At 42.6% G+C, this 22585-nt stretch overlaps 1 protein-coding gene across 1 annotated transcript in view; it reads left to right on the top strand.

Annotated features, from left to right (window-relative positions):
• LOC136886747 (uncharacterized) overlaps window positions 1-22379 on the top strand; it is a 56596-nt gene extending 34217 nt beyond the window's left edge. Inside the window, exons 8-13 of the mRNA XM_068230939.1 lie at window positions 9077-9211; window positions 12914-13130; window positions 14641-14770; window positions 16866-16995; window positions 22005-22151; window positions 22238-22379. Coding sequence (XP_068087040.1) covers window positions 9077-9211; window positions 12914-13130; window positions 14641-14770; window positions 16866-16995; window positions 22005-22151; window positions 22238-22279 — 801 coding nt within the window. The 3' untranslated portion in view covers window positions 22280-22379. The remainder of the gene's footprint in view (window positions 1-9076; window positions 9212-12913; window positions 13131-14640; window positions 14771-16865; window positions 16996-22004; window positions 22152-22237) is intronic.
• The last annotated feature ends 206 nt before the right edge of the window (window positions 22380-22585 follow it).

Genomic DNA, 22585 nt, shown 5'->3' with positions numbered 1-22585 from the left:
TCTAACAGACTTTACATTATCTACAAAACATAAAAAGCGTAGGAAATATATACGTACATTCGAAACACACAGATTGAATACAGGTACTTTCGTACGTGTGTTGTGCGCTACACTGTGCTCAGGTCCTCCGCGAGTACTCGCAGTTGTAAGCGGAGGGGATCGGTGGTGCGCTCTACCGCTACAACCGGATTACTCATCGGTATTACTCGCTCCGTCCCCACCTCTAGTAGGAGCAGACAACATGGAGAGTAACCGTCAGGGACAGCGCTATACGAGTTGGTTCCTATGGAAAGAAGGCGTGACCACTGTAGAAGTTCATCGGCGCTTGGTGGCAGTCTGTGGACAACATGCGCCGTTACAGAAAACAGTTTACAACTGGGTGGAATGTTGGAAAACAGGGCGCACATCGGTGGACAAGGGAACCAGTTATGGAAGGAATGTGACAGTGTCAACACCAGCCAACATCGCCTGGGTCGAACGGGCCATCCAAGGAAACAAATGCATCACATTTACGGAAATGGAGGCAGCCACGCAAATTAGCCGAACTACCCTGCATCGGATCGTGCACGACCACTTACAGTTGGAGAAGGTGTCATCCACGTGGGTGCGTAGACTCTTGTCTGCAGACGAAAAGCAGAGGCGTGTGGACGCGTGCAGAGAAGTTTTGCAATGCCATGATCACGATCTAGGCTAGGCTTGTGACTGGTGATGAGACATGGCTCCATTGCCATGATCCACAAACGAAACAACAATCGATGCAGAATAGGGGCAGTCCACCGCCCTAAGTGCAGAGCAGAGGTGGTGCGACGTAAAGCCCCTAGCAAAAAAAAAAAAAAAAAAAAAAAGATCAGAGGTGATGGCTCCAGTTTCAGCCTTCTCGTTTTTAGCATCGTTCTGGAAGGTAAAAGAACTCGCACTTGGGCGTAGCTCGAAATCATGTCGATCGATCGAACTGTCCGCGTCAATATGACGAATATGGTACAATCAATTCTTTGAAACAAAATATATTTTTCTTTTGATAGTATAAACATTGTGGACCCGAGAAATTCGTTGTATTTTAAATGTAAATGGGAGGTAGGTATGCATATTTGGTGATAATTTCAGCTTCTGAAACGGTGTTGTTTTCTCAATATCGCTGTGAAAGAGAAAAAGAATAGCGATTATATTTAATTCTACTTCCAGAACTTCTTCCAATAATCTGGGATCGCCACATGGCCTTTATCTCCTCATTCTGAGTACCCTCTGACATTCTACTCTGACTACTCTTGCTACTTTCACGTCTGTTACTTCTAACTACCGAGCTCGATAGCTGTAGTCGCTTAAGTGCAGCCAGTATCCAGTATTCGGGAGATAGTAAGTTCGAACCCCACTGTCAGCAGCCCTGAATACGTTTTTCCGTGGTTTCCCATTTCCTCACAAGGCAAATGCTTATGCTGTACCATAATTAAGGCCACGGCCGCTTCCTTCCCACTCCTAACCCTTTCCTATCGTCGCCATAAGACCTATCTGTGTCAGTGCGACGTAAAGCAAAAATAGCAAAAGAAAGTTACTTCTAACTTATCAATAATACACTGACTGACACGGCAAATGCAACACCAAGAAGGAGTGGTCAGAACTTTATGCCAATTGCAGGGTAGACTGACGTCCCTGAGGTATGCTCATGATGTGAAATGCGCCGCTGTGCTGCGCACGTAGCGAACGATAAATGGGACACGGCGTTGGCGAATGGCCCACTTCGTACCGTGATTTCTCAGCCGACAGTCATTGTGGAACGTGTTGTCGTGTGCCACAGGATACGTTATAGCTAAGAATGCTAGACCGCCGTCAACGGAGGCATTTCCAGCAGACAGACGATTTTACGAGGGGTATGGTGATCGGGCTGAGAAGGGCAGGTTGGTCGCTTCGTCAAATCGCAGCCGATACCTATAGGGATGTGTCCACGGTGCAGCGCCTGTGGCGAAGATGGTTGGCGCAGGGACATGTGGCACGTGCGAGGGGTCCAGGCGCAGCCCGAGTGACGTCAGCACGCGAGGATCGGCACATCCGCCGCCAAGCGGTGGCAGCCCCGCAAGCCACGTCAACCGCCATTGTTCAGCATGTGCAAGACACCCTGGCTGTTCCAATATCGACCAGAACAATTTCCTGTCGATTGGTTGAAGGAGGCCTGCACTCCCGGCGTCCGCTCAGAAGACTACCATTGACTCCACAGCATAGACGTGCACGCCTGGCATGGTGCCGGGCTACAGCGACTTGGATGAGGGAATGGCGGAACGTCGTGTTCTCCGATGAGTCACGCTTCTGTTCTGTCAGTGATAGTCACCGCAGACGAGTGTGGCGTCGGCGTGGAGAAAGGTCAAATCCGGCAGTAACTGTGGAGCGCCCTACCGCTAGACAACGCGGCATCATGTTTTGGGGCGCTATTGCATATGATTCCACGTCACCTCTAGTGCGTATTCAAGGCACGTTAAATGCCCACCGCTACGTGCAGCATGTGCTGCGGCCGATGGCACTCCCGTACCTTCAGGGGCTGCCCAATGCTCTGTTTCAGCAGGATAATGCCCGCCCACACACTGCTCGCATCTCCCAATAGGCTCTACGAGGTGTACAGATGCTTCCGTGGCCAGCGTACTCTCCGGATCTCTCACCAATCGAACACGTGTGGGATCTCATTGGACGCCGTTTGCAAACTCTGCCCCAGCCTCGTACGGACGACCAACTGTGGCAAATGGTTGACAGAGAATGGAGAACCATCCCTCAGGACACCATCCGCACTCTTATTGACTCTGTACCTCGACGTGTTTCTGTGTGCATCGCCGCTCGCGGTGGTCCTACATCCTACTGAGTCGATGCCGTGCGCATTGTGTAACCTGCATATCGGTTTGAAATAAACATCAATTATTCGTCCGTGCCGACTCTGTTTTTCCCCTACTTTCATCCCTTTCGAACCACTCCTCCTTGGTGTTGCATTTGCTCTGTCAGTCAGTGTACATCCTGACTCCACCCAACTTTCACTCCTGTACAACAGAGTCGGCCTGAAAACAGACCGAAACTAAATTGTTTCTTACAGAATACTGTTGACCGCAACTGTGAGCTCATTGAATTAGTTGGTGTCCGGACATTTCGTACCACGGACATTCCGTACCACTTAATTTTTGAGGACATTTCGTACCACCTAGGTCGTTATCTATCTGCGAACGGTTTTCCCGTAATCTCCAAATATTTACGTCAGGACAACCCGTACCACTTGATGTCAAATTGGAATTCCATGTCCACGCCAGCGGGCGTAATGGCCCTGACATAAACACTTTATAAATCAGAAACAAAAATAATTTACAACATTTATTGAAGAAAACTTCTATACAATTTTCAATAATAGTCCTTTAAACTATACTTATAACTTATTCTTCTTTTCCTGCCACGTTTTCCCACGAACTGCGTCGCACATGTGGATTTGGCCCTGTTCTACGGCCGGATGCCCTTCTTGACGCCAACCCTATATGGAGGGATGTAATCACTATTGCGTGTTTCTGTTGTGGTTGGAAGTGTGGTATGTTGTCTGCATATGAGGAGAAGAGAGTTGGGACGGAAATATACACCCAGTCCCCGGGTCAGAAGAATTAATCAGAAGCGATTAAAATCGCCGACCCGGCCGAGAATTGAACGCGGGTCCCTCTGAACCGAAGGCCAGTATGCTGACCATTCAGCCAACGAGACAGACTATACTTATCACTTATGTTAACGTAAATAGGCCCTATTATCACAAGAAAGTAGAATTTTTGAAGTAAAAATCCTAAAACAAAACAATGCAATAGAAATACACATCGAGTTCGGGCGCAATGTGCCTGACGAGCATAAGGATGGATAATATTACTATTATCGTGAATAGTTATAAACTCCTGCATTATTTCATTATCAAGTAAAATATAAGATTCTGATGAACTGGCTGGAAGAAATAAAAGCAAACTGTGCTTAACGTACTTAATTACCATTCTCGAAAGAATCCAGATAAAAGTCTCAGCTGGGTGGTTAAAGAAACTGCTGAAGCAACAGGCATTTCTGAGAAGACTGTTTATAAAGTGCGATCAGCAGCCACTACAGGACCTTTGGCTTGAAGGTCACGGGGAAATAGGATACTACTGAAAGGTGGAAGTAGCTCGTATATAGCCCCCTACCCCCCGCCCCCCCGCCAACCAGCGAATGACGAATACGAGATGAGAATTAAGACGTATGTCAGTCAGATCAGTTGAACTTGAACCAGTAGTGGTCACACAGTGCGGAAGCTTCTGCGCCAGTAGTGAACAATGAATATACATATGAATTACATTCTTTAGGATATTGTTTATACTTCGCAATATTTTCCACTCTTTCAAGTGGTACGGAATGTCCTCTCCTAAATATTTTAAAGTCATCGGCTGATACTTCGCAGGTAATCAGACGGTCAAGTGGTACGAAATGTCCGTGGTACGAAATGTCCTAGAACCGAATTAGTTCTGCAACATCTTTATTCATTTTCATCGGACCAAGAGCAACAAAGCGCTTTCGTCACAACTTGTCTGAAGATCATAAGTGTGGACGTTGCGGCGAGCTCGATATCACAGTGCACCGACTTACCTTTTGTCGAAAAGCGCAACCTGTCCGGATATGGACCGTCAATACAGTGCGAAAAATACAAGGTCTGTCTTCTTTATCGAAGACTGATTGGAGAATTTCAACTGAAGGTAAAATAAGAAGTGAATGCTGTAACTTGGTTGCTAGCGGCGGCAGTGCACTGGAATTTGATATCATACGGAAAGACTGGGTGGACGTTGATGGACTTTATCAGATCAATCAAGACTGCTCGTTCGGAAATGGTAAAAAAAATAAAACCTCAATATAGAGATATTTGCGAAAAATATTTTTTTTAAAAAATGTTTTGATTTTATTTTATGTATTTACACGATTATGTATTGAGAGTTGACAACAATGAGATGGCTTTGTATATTTTTTTCCAGTGTGTTACTCTAATTTTTGTATTTCTTTCTCTAAATTATAAAGTGCAGTTTAGTGTTTATATTAATCTCAACACTCTTATACACTCATACAGGTGTGCTTAAGGTTTTCAGCTCACCAACATTTCTTTCAACTGTCATGTTGGTTCCTTTTTTCTTAATTGATTAATTTGAAATCTATCTTCTATCTTAATCTATTTACCCTCTAGGGTAGGCTTTTCCCTCGGACTCAGCGAGGGATCCCACCTCTACCGCCTCAAGGGCAGTGTCCTGGAGCTTCAAACTATGGGTCGGTGGATACAACTGGGGAGAATGACCAGTACCTCGCCCAGGCGGCCTCACCTGCTATGCTGAGCAGGGGTCTTGTGGAGGGATAGGAAGATTGGATGGGACAGGCGAGGAGGAGGGAAGGAAGCGGCCGTGGCCTTAAGTGATGTACCATCCCGGCATTTTCTTGGAGAAGTGGGAAACCACGGAAAAACACTTCCAGGATGGCTGAGGTGGGAATCGAACCCACCTCTACTCAGTTGACCTCCCGAGGCTGAGTGGACCCCGTTCCAGCCCTCGTACCACTCTTCAAATTTCGTGGCAGAGCCGGGAATCGAACCCGGACCTCCGGGGGTGGCAGCTAATCACGCTAACCACTACACCACAGAGGCGGACCAAGCAAAATCACCTCCGTACAGGCCATGAAGGCCCTTGGAGGAGTGGAAGGTAAAGTATTCCACCATTGTTAACCTCGGCACGTGATGGGGTAGAGTGGTTAGCTCTACGCCCGGCCGCCTTTGCCCCCAGGAATTAACCTGGTACTCATTTTTGGTGTAGGCTGAGGGAACCTCAGAGCCATGTGCACCTCCGGAAGTGGAAATTTCGTTTCTTAAATTTGACGACTTCCAGACGGGGATTCGAACCCACGTCCTTCCGGGCGAACCGAGCACGCCTTTACCGCCTCGGCCAGGCAGCCCCTAATTAATTTGAAATGGTATTTGTAATTTGTAATTTTGAAAAGGTAAAGAAAAACAGCCCTCAAATCCAGGTAAGAATCCCTGACCTGGCCGGGAATCGAACCCGGGGCCTGCGGGTAAAGGGCAGGCACGCTACTACTACTCCGCGGGGCCGGCAACTTGGCATATACTTTCATGTAAATAATTTTTTAAAAAATGTCATTAAAATACCTGCAGTCTTTTTGTAACACACATTTACTGCATTACGATAGTATTTTAATCATGTATTAAGGTACTGCAGGGAGCCTCCGTGGCTCTGACGGCAGCGCGTCGGCCTCTCACCGCTGGATACCGTGGTTCAAATCCCGGTCGCTCCATGTGAGATTTGTGCAGGACAAAGCGGAGGCGAGACAGGTTTTTCTCCGGGTACTCCGGTTTTCCCTGTCATCTTTCATTCCAGCAACACTCTCCATTCTCATTTCATAGCATCTATCAGTCATTAATAAATCACTTTGGGAGTGGCGACCCCATCGTACTAATAGCCTATATCTGCTTCATTCATTCCATCCCTGACCCGGTCAATGACTGGAAAACAGGTTGTACCGTTTCATTTTCATTAAGGTACTGAAAAATCAGGCACGTATATACGATTCAGAATTTACCTGAAATTTGTAAATGATCGGAACAAGCATGGTACCTCCTTCGAAATCGCTGCGAGAGGCTTGTAGAGCTCGTCGAGGTCACTTCTTCTGCATCTTAACATCCACTGGTCACAACTGAAAATAACTGTTATAATAATAATGTTATTAGCTCCAGCCAACGGCCGTAGCCGTATTGAAACACCGGGTCCAGTGGGATCTCCGAAGTTAAACAACATTGGGCGTGGTCAAGATTTGGATGGGTTGCCACGCGCTGTTGGTGGGAGTAGAGGGATGGACGAGCGGAAAGGAACTGGCCACCCCGATGGCGTGCCAGATGCGATCGTGCCGCATGCGACCCGTGCCACTAGCGACGGCATACTCTGTAACCGTGCCGGATGCGACCGGCGTTGACAAGCAAATTGTCATTTGATAAGTTGTGTCATCACCCAAGATAAGGTAAGCTAAACGAAGTGCAATGCCATTTCAATAAGTCCTATAAGCAGCTACTGCCCCTACTTTACATAACACTTCTGGAGAAAACTCGTTTTACAATACGAAACATGGTAATGGGTTTACGTCTTTTCCCACCGGGCGAGTTGGCCATGCGGCTAGAAAGCGCAGCTGTGAGCTTGCATCCGGGAGATAGCGGGTTCGAATCCCTCTGTCGGCAGCCCTGAAGATGGTTTTCCGTGGTTTCCCATTTTCACACCAGGAAAATGCTGGGGCTGTACTTTAATTAAGACCAGGGCCGCTTCCTTCCCATTCCTAGCCCTTTCCTATCCGATCGTCGCCCCTAGACCTGTCTGTGTTGGTGCGACGTAATGTCACTAGCAAAAAAAAGGTCCTAATTCTCTGAAATTATTTACGACCTAGGCCTACTTACGTATCGTGTCCTATTAGTACCAGCAGTGTCCGAGGACGTGTTCGGCTTGCCTGGTGCAGGTATTTCTACCTGACTCCCTTGGGCGGCCTACGCGTCTGGATGTGAGATTATGATAATGAAGTAGGGAGAGATGAAACTCGGTTTCGGCAAGTAGCCTACTCCTCTCGAATGTGAATTTTTTCATCCAGCCTAAGTGGCTCAGACGGTTGAGATGCTGGTCTTCCGACTCCAACTTGGCAGGTTCGATCCTGGATCAGTCCGGTGGTATTTGAACGTGCTCAAATGCGTCAGCTTTGTGTCGGTGGATTTACTGGCACGTAAAATAAGTCCTGCGGGACTATTTCCGACACCTCGGCGTCTCCTTAAACCATAAAAGTAGTTACTGGGACGTAAAGCCAGCAACATTATTATATTTTTCTTTCGAACAACGGCACTCGAACCTGCTAACCACGGTGTCAGATTTTTATTTTAGAAAAGACCAAGTTAGCTACTTATAAGCAATCTGCCACTTGGTGACAGCCCTTAATGCAGATCAATTGTAAGTGATTGATGGGTCGCATCCGGCACGGTCGCATATGACACGTAACCGGCCATCCCACCGTACGCAAACTCCGGCTCAGGCACACCTCTGCGGAGGTTCGGACTTGCCTTCGGGCAGATTACACCCATACCTTATTGGCCTAACGTCACACTAACTACTTTTTCGGTTTTCAGAGATGCCGTGGTGCGGGAATTTAGTCCCGCAGGAGTTCTTTTTCGTTCCAATAAATCTACCGACACGAGGCTGACATATTTGAGCACCTTCAAATACGAGCGGAATGAGGCAGGATCGAACCTGCCAAGTTGAGTTCAACCTCAACCGTCTAAGCCACTCAGACCAGCTAAATGACTGTTAATCAAGGGCGTAATTTTAGATACCTTGTGTGTTATGGCGGCGATGGGGTAAGGAAGCGACCGTAGCATTGATGAAGGTACAGGATTTGCCTGGTATGAAACGGTAAACAATCTTCAGGGCTGCTGACAGTGGGGTTCGAACCCACTATCTCCCGAATGCAAGCTGACAACTACGTGACCCAAACCACACAGACATTCTTTCAGCCAGTGTATCGAACTGTATCTCATTTCGTTCTGTACAATGCATTATTATTGGAGACTACACTTTTAAGGGAGGTATTGGTCCACCTTTGAATGCTAATTGTTATCCACTAAATTTCAATAGAATTCACAATTTTATTCATTTATGTGGTACATGTTTCGTCCTCTTTCGAGGACATCCTCTGTTATAATTGATAGCATGTCGTAGTTAAAAATCCAATTCACAAAAGGTGAACATATGGAGATGAAAATAAATGAAAAAGCACATAACATTTTAAGAAGGAGAAAAACAGTCTATGTCTTGACACTCGCCATTCTGGCCTCCCATCATTGAAAACAACATGCGTGAAATGTCGTTGGGTGTACTTGGAAATACTATATCGAGTTTCTTTATCTTAAGGACGATGATATGTCAGCTTCATCGTCAAGGCGGGGCTGATAAAACGGCTGGTTATCTGCATCTCGCAACTAGTATCACTGCCATCTGCAACTGTTTTTCTGCGAGGTTTCTACTTTGTAGTGTAGAAGATGGAACGTTGGACAGGACGTGTTGCCGTAGTCACCGGAGCAAGTTCCGGTATAGGAGCCGCTATAGCGTATCAGCTTCAGGATCATGGTCTGCACGTAGTAGCGCTGGCGAGGAGACAGGAGAAAGTGCAGGTAAGTGCAGGAGGCCTTGGGCACTGTCACACCATTCCAGCGTTAAAAACGAGCTACTCATCTCAGGGTGATAGAAAGGATATCCTAGTCTAGGAAAGACTAGAGGCGAATAAATAAACCAATACCGGTAAACAAACATATAAGCAAACGAAGAAATAAATAAAGAAAAGAACAAATAAACAAACAAATAGCCAAATAAATAAAGAAATACACAACAAACAACAAACAAACTGGCAAATAAATAAGCATATAAATACACAATTGAAAAACAAACAAATGGGCAAGTAAATAAACAAACAAATAAATAGGCAAATAAGAACAAACAAATAGCCAAATAAACAAACAAATAAAACTAATAAGCAAATAAATAAACAAACGAACAAGAGCAAACAAAAGTCAAGGATATAAGCAAACAAAAATCGAATTAATAAAAACTAAACAAACAAATTACCAATTACACAAATTAACAACAACAAACAAATTAACAAGTTACTAAAAATAAACATATAATACAATCTGTATAAAAAGCAAGAAAATAAATCATTAAACAAATATAAATAAATAGAAACAAATACTTAACTAAGTAATAAACAAGTAAACAAACGAACGCAAAAACGTTCACTTGGAAACCCTTAAAATTTTGTATTAACCTGTTCTGTATTATCCCTTCAGATATCCACATTTCCTCCCTGCCTTCCTATATTCCTTGAAGTCACTGATTGCCATGTATTCCTGTGAGCATATTAAAAAAAATGGTTATGTGAGTCTCTTGTCGTCCATCCTCATTATGTGGCCAAGAAATTTTAATCTCGTCATTCGTATTGTATCCGACATGTTTTCGCTTTCTTCGCTCTTATAAGGATCTTCGCCCTCGTGTACTTAAACTCTCCTTTTTCTGATTATAGTGGTCCCCAAATTTTTCTTAGAATCTTTCTTTTCATTTTCTCCATCTTTTCCATTTCTCCTGATTACTCGTATATGGTGAACATGCATTTCGTAAAATAGATATTTCCTGGGTTTATTACAGTATTGTAATATATAATTTTATTCGACAGCTTCTTGTACGTATCCTTAGACAGTTGGTACGCTTGTTCCATTTCTTTGCGCTCTTGATTTGTTGGCTTCCTTTGTCTAGTCCACTAATTTGAGTTACTTCGAATAAGTACTTCAATTTGCCAAATTTGTTGATTTTTCATATTCATTTCTTAACAATTTTAGCCAATAACAATTCCGTTCATTTTACATGAGTGTTGCCTTTATATTTGCTTCGATTACTTTAATTTTTCTCCGCAGCTCTTGGTTTGTATGCATCTTTAATGGTACGAAATTTCAAATTCATCCGACACGTGATTCCTGAGAAAATGATACACAACTTCCGAATTTTCAAGTTTGGAGAATACTTAGGTTTAAGTTTCAGTTTATCGATGTTTTCTTAGCCTACTAAAACATTCCAGGGCCATATTAATCATCCTCCGCTTCATTTCTACGTTTATCTTGTTTTCTTTCGATTTATTTCTTGTCAATGAGCAAAAGACTCCCCTGACAGTTTCTTCCTGGTATGAAACCCACTGCTCGTAACACCAGTGACCTTGCCAGAGTCCCATCATTGCCAGGAATTACTGCACCTTTCATTTTAATATTCAATGTCTGTAGCCCCACAAAAATAGATTTCGGAACTCGTTCCCAGATGTATTCGGACTATAAGTCTCTGCGTGCAAGCAGGAGTTCAGGTCGCTCATCACAAAGAGTTACCAGTAAAGGTTCCAATATAAGTACAATATTCTGGAATTCATTCGGTTATGTTATAAGATGCAGTAAATATCAAATATAGGAAATACTGGTTGAACAATACTGCAGAGCCGGCAGCTGGTTACTCGGAACTGATTACAGTGGCAACTTCACTATAAACAAAACAGAACAGAATTTCTTTACCCAGTGTAGTACAAAATATATATGTTAAATATGAAAAATGGGCCTAAGCCCAGGGTTTAACACAACTTTCAAACATCACGTAATGTAACCCGATAAGGGTTATACATACAAATAATAATAAATGTACGAATGGAAGATCCCAATATATCGACGACACCGAGTAGTTTCCAAATCGGTAGGTTATAGTATTCAGGCCATTAAGTTATGCCAAATTGAGAATAGAGGCCGTGGTAATAACGATTTCCTATTATCAAGATAATAGCATACAAGAGGAACTAGCACATAGCGCAGTGGAAACCGTGCGTAAAAACATTAGAAAGAAAACGGAAGTGGCAAGTGAAATAGGGACATGACGGGTTAAAAATAGATAAGAAAGCATAATAAATTTTGGAGACAGACATATTGAAATAAGCAAACCGAACCTCTTACAAATTTTCACAAAAAGAAGAATGTACAAATGTGGCACTTTCCCAACCAGTTATACAAAATTCGAATCTTCATACAAAATAAAATATCAAAGGGAAAGAGAGCAAATGAGGAAGAACAAGGCAGGAATAGAAAGGAACACGCAAGAAAAAGAAAAAAAATACGCCTATCTGATGAGAAACTCAGAGTAACAAGAAATATAAGAAAAAATATATACACAATTACAAGATCAGAATACAACAGCAAGAAATCTTCGAAGTAAAGTCCAAATATATGTATCAAAACTGCATCAGTTACCATTAGTTACCACACGAATAGACACCAAGAAAATTATTACGCAAGCCGAAATCACAATATTATTCAAATAAAGCTGTTCCAAGACAGTCACATTCAAAGTTAACCAAGTACAAACACGAATGACGAGCACAGTTTACGTATGAGCGTGTCTAGGACTCGCGGAGTTCCAAATACAGCACACGCACAGTTCGAAAGAGAGTTGTAACTAAGTTCTTCAATGGAAACTTAAATAGTTAAAAAGTGAGTGGAATCTTGGCCTGGAAATGCCATGCTCCCTATCGGAATTTCCAAGGAAAATTGTTCCTGGTGCAACTTGAAGTTTTACAGAAAATAAATTAACAGTTTGTCATACCTCATCATGAAATACCGTACGGAGACGACGTTTGGTGTTCTTCCCTCCACACAGGCTGAAGTCCATCACAAAATATAAAGAGAAAGGCCAGGTTTTTATACGGTAGAGTAGAGGGGACATAATGAGGAGAAATACGTCTGGAAGATTATAGATGTTACGGGAGCATGCACAACAAACCAAGCGGTGTCGAATGACGTCAGCAGGTAAGAAGGTAGTCAGTAGATAGCAGATTGTAGACATGAATAGAGAGGAGTTCGTGCAAAGAAGGTGATGTCCAAATAAATATTCACTGAAGTATGTAAGTCCCAGTTGCAGAGAAAATACGGCGTATATCAAGATGAGGGTGAGTCCATATTAGTACTAGAAAAAAAGGTTATGTGCATGGCGAATTTCATAGCAGTAGGTGCCGGTGAAGTGTGAAGTCCGTTACAGTAAACAACCATTATCTCCAATAAGATGCATATAGAATTAATCCTGAAATTCCGTATATTTTTCACTAAATACGAAAATGCCCTATTTTAATATTTTAAATTAAAAGCTTCCTTTTTCCCTTTTAAAACACATTTCATGAAATACGGATCTCAAAATCCTAACAAAAAACTGTCATAGTAAACGTCTGAGAAGAAAAATGATGTTAGGCTTTGTGGCCTGTAGTTTTGCATATTACTGCAATATTGCGATATATTCTGTTTCAGGAGGCTGTGTCTAACGCTAGGGAGGGAGCCAAGACTCGTAACCGCTGCAACCGCTACCACCCCAGTAAAGTGCCTGCAGGCAAGTTGTATCCTAGAAAATGTGATGTTCAGAAGGAAGAAGATATACTGGCTACATTCAAATGGGTGGCCGAAACACTCGGGAGAGTAGACATACTGGTGAATAATGCTGGAGTGTTCGGAGAAGCATCAGTAGCAGGTGAGTTTCATGGTAATGAAGGGTCAGCGATAACGGACTATAATAGTGACCTCGGGGCCGGACGCTGAGGGTGAAACACACCCATTCAGACATCCGTGGCCTTCACGAACTTGGATACCCCACGGCGCCCAACTCATGAATTTCCGGAGACTGTTTCCTTCTTGAAACATGATGAGTTTGCTATCTCGTCATGAATCATCATCATCATCATCATCATCATCATCATCATCATCATCATCATCACTGACGCGACAACCCTTTGTGTGCCTTGGCCTTCTGAAGAAGGTTTCCCTATTCTTTTCTGTTAAGGGGGGAGACCCAGCTTAACAAAGGAAAAACTAGGTTAATATTCATTCGATTGTTAAATATGCTACAATTGTTGTCGACAATTGCTGCACATATCCCAGTATTGGCATGCTTCCTGGCAACCAGAAGCAACTTCAATAATGTCAGAATTTTAATAATTTTAATATTTTAAAAGAAAATGTTCAAAATTTCCCGCCTTTTTAACAGTATATCACGGTTTCCCTTATAAATTCCAAGTTTATAAGAATTTCCGTATTTTCCTTTTTTTAAAGTGTGTATCAAACCTCCAGCTACAAAATGAACCTCAATCATTAACATAGACTGTGATTTGGATTTTTTTGTCACGTTTTTATTCCGAGCACCAGAAAATATTTATAGTTTTTTAAATAAAAATGTTATATAAAATCTAACTTAAATCCTATTGATCTGAACGAGGTACAGATTGTAGTACAACACTATGGGAGGAAACTCTGAAAAATTCATAATTATCCGTGAAGCAGTGATATATTGTTAAAAAGGCAGGAAAGTTTGAACATTTTATTTGAAAATGTTATAATTAGAATTTTGAGATTATTGAAGTTGCTTCTGATTGCTCTGAAGCATGCCAATCCTGGGATATGTGCAGCAATTGTCAACAACAATTCTAGCATATTTAACATTCGAATGAATATTGGCCTATTTTTCCCCGTGTTAAGCTAGGTCTTCCCTCTTAAGTGCAGAGTCCCTCCAATTCTTGATTTCAATTATCTTTACATCCTCTCTCATCCCTTCTTCCCACCTTAACGTTGGTCTTCCAACTTTCCTGATTCCTTCTGGCACTGCATTAAATATCTTCATTATCATTCTATCATTAGCACGTAGCACATGTCCTGCCTACACCAACCTTCTGATCTTTATGTAGTTAGCAATGTTTGGTTCTTTATATAAATTATACATTTCATGATTATAACTTCTTCTCCAGACATGGTTTTCTTCCACTGGCCAGAAGATTTGCCTCAAAATCCTTCCTTCAAATATATCGAACTGTCTTTCATCAGATTTTGAGAGTGTGCAGGTCTCAGCACCATATGTTAATACAGGCTTTACTAAAATTTTATACATTAGGATTTTCGTTTTCCTGAACAGCAGCTTAGACATGAGATGTTTTGGATTTAAGACGTCTTGTATAACTCCCAACCTTATATTTGTTCATATGTCTTAACAGAATGCCCTACAGAAGAATGGACTCGTATCCTCGATACCAACATCTTGGGACTGAGCATTTGTACCCGGGAAGCTGTGAAAATTATGAGATCAAAAGGAGTGAATGATGGTCATATTGTACATATCAGTAGGTAAGTAAATAATAATAATAAAATAATAATAATAATAATAGTAATAGTAATAGTAATAATAATAATAATAATAATAACACCACTGGGTATTTGGAATCAAAAACAAATTGGCAAATATAATCAAATAAACTAAAGGGGACAACCTCCAGGGTGAAGTTCATAGAGAATTGTTGCACCCGTTTAAAATGAAGACAGGCGTCCTAGAAACGGATTAAAGTCAACCAGGCTGTCATGTAATCGTAAGCTATGGATGGATTTCCAGACAATGTTACCTAGCAACCGTGCTGGCTATGTCTTATGGCTGGTGTTCATCTGAAATCAACAGCCGTTGATGGATGGCCATGACCAACAGGCATACTTAGGTCATTTCATTTTCGCAAAGGAAAAATGTTTATTGTGGTTTTTTTTTTTTTTTTACTTTTGCTGTCCTTCGCTCATTTTGTTTACCGACGAGGTCAAGTTTGGAAGAGATGGAATCATAAATTTGCATAACATACAGACGTATGCAGTTGAAAATCCTCATTGTACTGCTGTCGCTAATCATCATCAACACTTTGGATGCAATATGTGTTCAGTTGATCGCCCGAAGCACGCTACCCCGACGACTGAACGGACTAGCATATTAGACCTTCTTTAGGGACAATTTGCCAATAACCGTTCGCCGTACTATGTGGTCCATACACACCAGTCCATTCAGTTTGCATGAACGCCGGTGCTTGGACAAGAACTTCCCACGACAGTGGATCGGGCATCGGTGGACTGTGCAATGGCCTGCCTGGTCTACTGGACTTCTATCAGTGGGTCCACAGTAAAAATGTGGTGCACACTCTTCCAGTTAACGACATCAATGAACTGGAATAGCGTATCAATAACGCCTGCGCAGCTGTTCGGCAAGGACTTCGCCAGTCCATGTTGAGAGTGTTCATGGAGGACACTTTAAGCATCTTCTGTGATGTGGCCAGTATTTAGATACACCCTGTAGTAATCATGAGGATGTCGCTTCTTTCTGTCTGTAGCTTGTATACTGAGGAGTTTCCCCATCTTAGAAGCTCTGCAGTTCGCACTCGATGACGAAAGAGGCAACCTTCTCGTGCGTACCGACTCGTTAAGTTCTCCGCAGTCTATCGAGCCATGTTTCCCACAACACTCACTAATGCAGCAGATTCATGACTTTCTAGACAGGTTGTGTGATGCTGGTAACAGAATCACTTTCGTCTGGCTCCCAAAGCCACACTGGGATTGCGGGAAATGAACTGGCGGAAGAAGCTGCAAAAGAAGCGGTAATTTTCCCACGTAGACCTGCCATTGTACCAGCTGCGGATATTTGTTCTCAGCTACGGTGAACCGTCTTGGCGTCCTGAGAATCGGAATGGCTATCTATCCGAACTTCAGTCCAGCTGGGAGCAATTAAAAAGACAACTGCCATTGGCGGTCTTCTTTCCGACCTTCACGGGGGGATACCGTAGTTTTATGTAGGCTGAGAATAGGTCATGGAATATCTACACATTCCTCATTGTGTTCTTGTGATGCCGACTTAACCGTGACCTACTGTTCATCCTCACAGAGTGTGCCGATCGCTCTGACTTAAGACCGAACCTCCTCGGGCTGCAGCAGACACTTGACCTCTCAGACACGACGATGACGAGAATACTGCTAATCTCGTCATTCGTTTTATATGTGAAAGTCGATTAATCAAGGGCAAATACATTTCAAGTGTTCAGTTACTCAAGGAACTTACTCTGGGAACACGTTTCCTTTCGATGCGCTTGTGACCTTTTTGCCATAATACCTAATACTTCAGTTTTATTTTTAAATTCACATTCAAATTCCTCTGTTCAATACGCTACATACATTGTGATGCCGACTTTACCGTGACCTACATCCTCATAGAGGAATGTTCCCCTTTAATTTGTTCAGAGATAATGATTAACCAGTTGTACTTCCTCTTAAAACAAGAATCACAGCCACCACTTATAGGGGATGTTTCTTCCATTCTACCTTCTCTTTACACAGTAACCACCACAGCAAGCACTCCTAACTAAAGGCAAACTTCACCTCCGAATTTTGTATGTTCTTATCTACGTTTTCTTTTCAGCATTTCTGGTCATTGGCCTCCTCGATCTAGCAAAGACCCCATGTACGCGGCGTCCAAACACGCCGTCAGGGCGCTCACAGAAGGTTTGAGGAAGGACTTCGTTGAACACAAGGAAAACATCAAGATTACGGTAAGTTTTGACACCCCTGGACGGCTGATGCATGGTTAGTCCAAAAGAATGTGACAGACTGCTCCTGAAAAATCTTGCGTGTTTTATCTCTGAATTCATTCATGTCGTATAGGCCATGTTTGGACCACGTCACTTCAACTGTCTACTTCTGACCTTGATGTCTACCCAGTACTACCGCATAAGTTCGCGGTGTCGTTCATTCATCTCATGTGCCCATGCCTTTCCTGTTTTTAACTTTGGTTTGTCTCGCAAATCGTGGAATGCTTGAAGTTTCCTTTTAAGTTCTATACGGTTCTGCATGTCATTACGAGTGATTCCCATTTCTTCAAGGTCTCTATCAACCTCAATGAACCAAGCCCCTTTAGTTTTCTTCTGCTGAAAGAGGCCAATGATGTGGTTGGTCAGTCTTGTTCCGTGCACTCGTGTCACTTGGCCATAAAAGATAATTCTTTCTTTCCGGATGGTATCGGTAATCTTCTCTCCGTGGGTGTATAGTTCGTCGTTATGCCATCTTTTGTACTCACCATTGTCTTTGACGAGACCTAAGATCTTTCTCAAAATTTTCCTTTCTTTAGCCTCCAGTTTCTCGAGTAGGCCTCTTTCGTTCATTGAAAGGCATCCTGAAGCGTATAAGACCTCTGGATGGATGACACATCTAGTAAAGCCTCAGCTTTGCTTTGAAAGATATGGACCTTTTATTGTAGACGCCCTTGGTTAAATGGTATGTCATTTCCATTTTGTTCATCCGTAATGTAAAGGCATATTTCTCTGACAAGTTCGGTGATATCAGTTCTCCCAGATACTTGAACTTATCTACTCGCATAATTTTGTCCTCTCCCACTGTGGGCACTCTGGGTGCCAGCTTGATATTAGTTAAAAATTTTGCTTTCTCAAAGGAGATCTGGAGGCCTGCCTTCGCTGCTTTTGTTTTAAGCTGAAAAACCTGTTTCATGGCTGTGTTTAAGGACTCGGAAAAATTCAAGATCGTCTGCAAGGGCTAGGCAATCAACATCAATATTTTGGCTTTTGAACCCTAGACTAACTCCGATTTGAATTTCTTGAACATTCAGTTCTTTACGCCACTCCCGGATGACCTTTTCAAGTACACAGTTGAAGATTAGAGGTGATGTGACAGTCCATCTCCTCGCCTAACACTGTCTTCATTTCAAAGGCGTCTGTAATTTCTCCCCTGAACTTCACCTTCGAAGTGGTGTTGGTCAATGCTTGTTGAATTATTGTTTAGGCTTTGTTGTCTAGGCAATATTCCTTTTAAATTCCCAATAGGGAGGTGCGATCTATCGAGTCATGCGCCTTCATAAAATCTATGAACGTTACAACAAATTCTTTATTTCTGAGATTCAAATATAAAAGATGGTATTTGAGGTTCAAGATGTGTTCGCTGCAAGAACGCCCTTTCCTGAAACCTCCCTGATATTCACCGATTTGTGGGTCTAATTGTTCTGCTGCCCTCGTTTGAAGGGCTTTCAGAATCTTGTATGTTATCAGCAGGAGATAGATACCACGGTAGTTATTCACATCGGTTTTAGAACTTTACTTATGAAGGGGGTGAATCAATGCTGAAGTCCTCCCATTCGGAAGATCTCTGTTTCCCAAATCTCGCAGATAATTTCTATTACTTTATCCAGAATTTTGTCATCTGCATACTTCCAAAGTTCAGCAATATTATAGAATCCTTACCTGGTGCCTGTAATCCTGAAGTGCCTCAGGCGGCAGCGCGCCGGCCTCTCACTGCTGGATTCCGTTGTTCAAATCCTGGTCACTCCATGTGAGATTTATGCTAGACAAAGCGAAGGGGGACAGGTTTTTCTCCGGCTACTCCGTTTTTTCTTGTCATCTTTCATTCTAACAGCACTCTCCAATAACATTTCATTTCATCTGTCAGTCATTTATCATTGCCCCAAAGGAGTGCGGCAGGCTTCGGCAGCTGGCACAATTCCTATCTTCGTTACTAGAGGGGGCTTAATCATTCCATTCTTGACCCGGTCAAATGACTAGAAACACTCTGTGGATTTTCATTCATTTTCATTTCTTCTTTCGTTGGTGACTGTGAATTGGGATGAATCCGCAACACTTGTTAAAAGGAAATGTGGAATTTGGAACTTCACAGTTCAAAAGGGATTAAAAATAATTCACCAGAATCTGGCAATTGTGCTCATCATTGTGAGCCATTTTGCAGTTGGGGCTTGTGAATTGTAGGCTTGGAGGATCGTTTTGCTAAGATTCCTCTTAAAGGTTCTATAGAAGTTTCGTGTATTGGACTCTTAGAAGTCTTGTTCAAATTTTACTAGCTGCATCTTGACAAACATACGTTTGACCCCACGGATGGTTTTTGGAGCATGTTTTCTGGCGTTCAGGAAGTTCGTGCTGTTAGTATCGTTCTCATTAGAGTTCCATCTCTGACAAGCAAGTTCTCTTTGTCTTACTGCCTCACAACATTCACTGTTCCAACATGCATATTTCCTTGGTTTTGACAGTAAAATAGTCTTCATTGCTGTTCCCAGTTCTCTGAATTCGGAGATTCAAGATTTTGTGTGAATTCTCGGATGGACTTCAGCGTCTCTATATCAAATCTACCAGTCTTTTTCACCCGTGTCTTTCTGGAGTTTATTGGAAGCAGTAGGTTGGCATTTCTCAGAACTTCGACATTCTGACATCATTCCGGGTGACGGAAATATGATCAATTTGAAATTCTCCAAAAATGGGATTAGGGGATGTCCAAGTCTTCTGTTTCCTTTGTAAGTGTTTGAAGACTGTTGATTTCAAGGCTAGATCGAATGCCCTACACCGCTCCACAAGTCTCTGTACATTGCGATTTGTTCTCCTACGCAGTGGGTAACTTCCAACAATGTTTTGCAATTTCTTTTCTTTGACAAGCTGGGGACTGAAATCCTCAACCAGGATGATAGTGTGCTTGTCTGGAACTTTAGAGTTGATATCTTCTAGTTCTTCCCCAAACTTGTCTCTTCTTTCCGGATCCTTCTTATTTGGCTGGTTGGTGTGTGCGTGGACATTCACAATGGTGTACATTTTGTTTGTGCATTGGAAGGAAAGAGAAGAGACTCGACTATACGGGAACTGAAGTACGTGATGGAATTCAGAATCTTCTTGCTGACGACAAATCCCATCCCGAAATGATGGATAGTTTTCACGGCGCGTTTAGCAGTTTTCCCTTTGAAAATCCTATAACCCTATGATTCGAACGCATGTTCATCAGTGAAGGTGTTTCTTGAATGTTTGATTTCTAAAGGTTTAATTTATTATTTATTTATTACGAAGACCAATGTAATTTGGCGGAAAGGTCATCTGTGTTAAATAGTCTCATTATATAAGGTCCGTTCATAAAGAAACGATCCGGAGGTTTTAAAATGAACGCCTGTACCGTTATTTCAAAAGTATTGCCCAGCACTCTTGAGCCACCAATGCTACTGGCACACAAAACGGTGAATGGCCGTCTCGTAAAATTCCTGGGGCTGCGTTGTGAACCAGTTCCGAACGTATTGCTTGACGTCTGTGTCCGAGGTAAATAGCTTGCCCCTCAGAGCCTTCTTTAGCTCACATTGGATTTTTTGGTTGGCGGCGACCCTGCATGCTTCCACTGGAGACTTTGTCGTTTTGTCTCGGGTTTGAAGTGAAGACACCATGTCTCGTCTCAAGCGACCACTCGTGTCAGAAACTCATCCCCTTTCTTGGTATAGCGCAGCAGATGTTCAAAAGAGAGTTCCATTCGATAAGCTTCTTGTGCTGGTTGAATACTGTGAGGCTCCGATTGGGCGCACTTTTAGCGAAATTTCAATCTGTCCTTAATGATGGCGTGAACACACCCGACGCTTACTCTGACCTCTGCGGCAATGGCTGTTACCGTACCTCACCCGTCTTACATAATGAGGGCATCCACTTGCTGGACAATGGCATCGGTAAAACGGTGAGGTGTTCAAGACAGTGCATCATCGGTCAACAACATGCGGTCTTCCCTGAATTGCTTGGCCCTTGCAACGGACGTGCAGTGTTCTCCGTACATTTGTGCCATTCTTCGATGAATTATCGTTCTCTTCACACCTCCTGCTGTCAGGAAGTAATCTACACCCCTTTAATATTAATTTGAAGACTCTATTTCTCTGTTCAGCGCCACTGGGTGCAGTGGACGATCAACGTATGAGCGTGCTGGCTCTGTCGTCACGTGGTGTGCACCCGTGTCCCTCTAGCGGTGAGTTTAGGACCTCAGCGCTCTTATAGGGACCGCGCCTTCCTTCATAGGCAATTGCATGACGATCCTTTCATCAGTTTTCATTTTATAGCCACATGCTCATTTCTTTATGAATGGCCCTCGGGTATCATTTTTATTTATTTTAAGTACTGGTAGTGTCTGTTATTGCTGACGCACTTATAACAAGTACCAAATTGACAGTAGAACATGATCACTGCCATTTTCACGCCATCTCTTGCTTTAGATTGTAAAGGTTGTAAAAAGAGATGGTGTTTAAGTCCCTGCTGAGAACCCATTTAGAGTATGGTTCCAGGATTACTTGATTTAAGAACTAGAACTAGAAAATATCGGAAGGGATAGCAGCACCATTTATTCATGGTGATTTCCGACAAAAAGTAGTGTTGCGAAAATATTGCAAACTTTGGGACGGGAAGATTTGGGAGTAAGGAGATCAGCTTGTCGACTAAGCGGTAGATTCTAAGCTGTCGGAGGAGAAATTGCATAGGTTGAAGTTAGTGGACGAATATGCTTGAGTTCACAACATGAAGTTGGAATTCAAGAGAACAAATTGTGGTAAATATTCGTTCTTAGGAAGAATTAGGGATTGGAATGTTTTCCCCAAAGACATGCTTGATACATTTCCAACTTCTCTGAAATGATTTAAGAAAATTCTTTGTTAAATTTGATAGGGAATCTGCAATGTGGGCGACATCCCTAAATGTATATCAGTGATGACAGATACATACATCTCCTCTGAACGAATTTTCACTTGTTTTGATTGCAGAGTGTGAGCCCAGGAGTAGTGAATACAGATATTTTTAACACTTCTCCCAGAATCGACGCAAATATGTATTATAGCCTTCCGAATCTGAACTCTGAAGATGTCGCCGACGCAGTCATCTACGCCATCTCGACGCCTCCTCATGTCCAGGTACTAAGATTTATTTTTAGAAACCTGACAATATTCTTATGAGCAGAGAATGTGACAGTGATGCTAATCTGCCATTTCTGTTACAGATCCATGAAATCATTATCAAGCCCGTTGGAGAACTATTCTAACATACCAGAGTCCACGGTGGAATCCAGTTCGTCCTATGAGAGACACTGAATGGAATTCTGTAGCCTAAAGATTCACGTAAATAAATACATTGAGAATGTACCATCCATTCTTTCATTCATTTCCACTGTACTGTTTCAGTATTGTTGAAGATAGGCCACCTCGTGGCTATGATGTTTAAGGCGTCAAGTCTTCCGCACCGTGGTTAGCGGTTCGAATGCCGCCGCTGAAAAAAACGTGTCAAAATTCCTGTTTGTAAAATCATTTTACTATAAAAATGCATTTCAACAAATGAATATAAAATGGAT

Source organism: Anabrus simplex, chromosome X (assembly GCF_040414725.1).
Source record: "Anabrus simplex isolate iqAnaSimp1 chromosome X, ASM4041472v1, whole genome shotgun sequence".
NCBI classification, from domain to species: Eukaryota; Metazoa; Arthropoda; class Insecta; order Orthoptera; family Tettigoniidae; genus Anabrus; species Anabrus simplex.
Note: the sequence above shows the minus strand (reverse complement) of the source record. Positions and strands in the feature narration are given on the sequence as shown.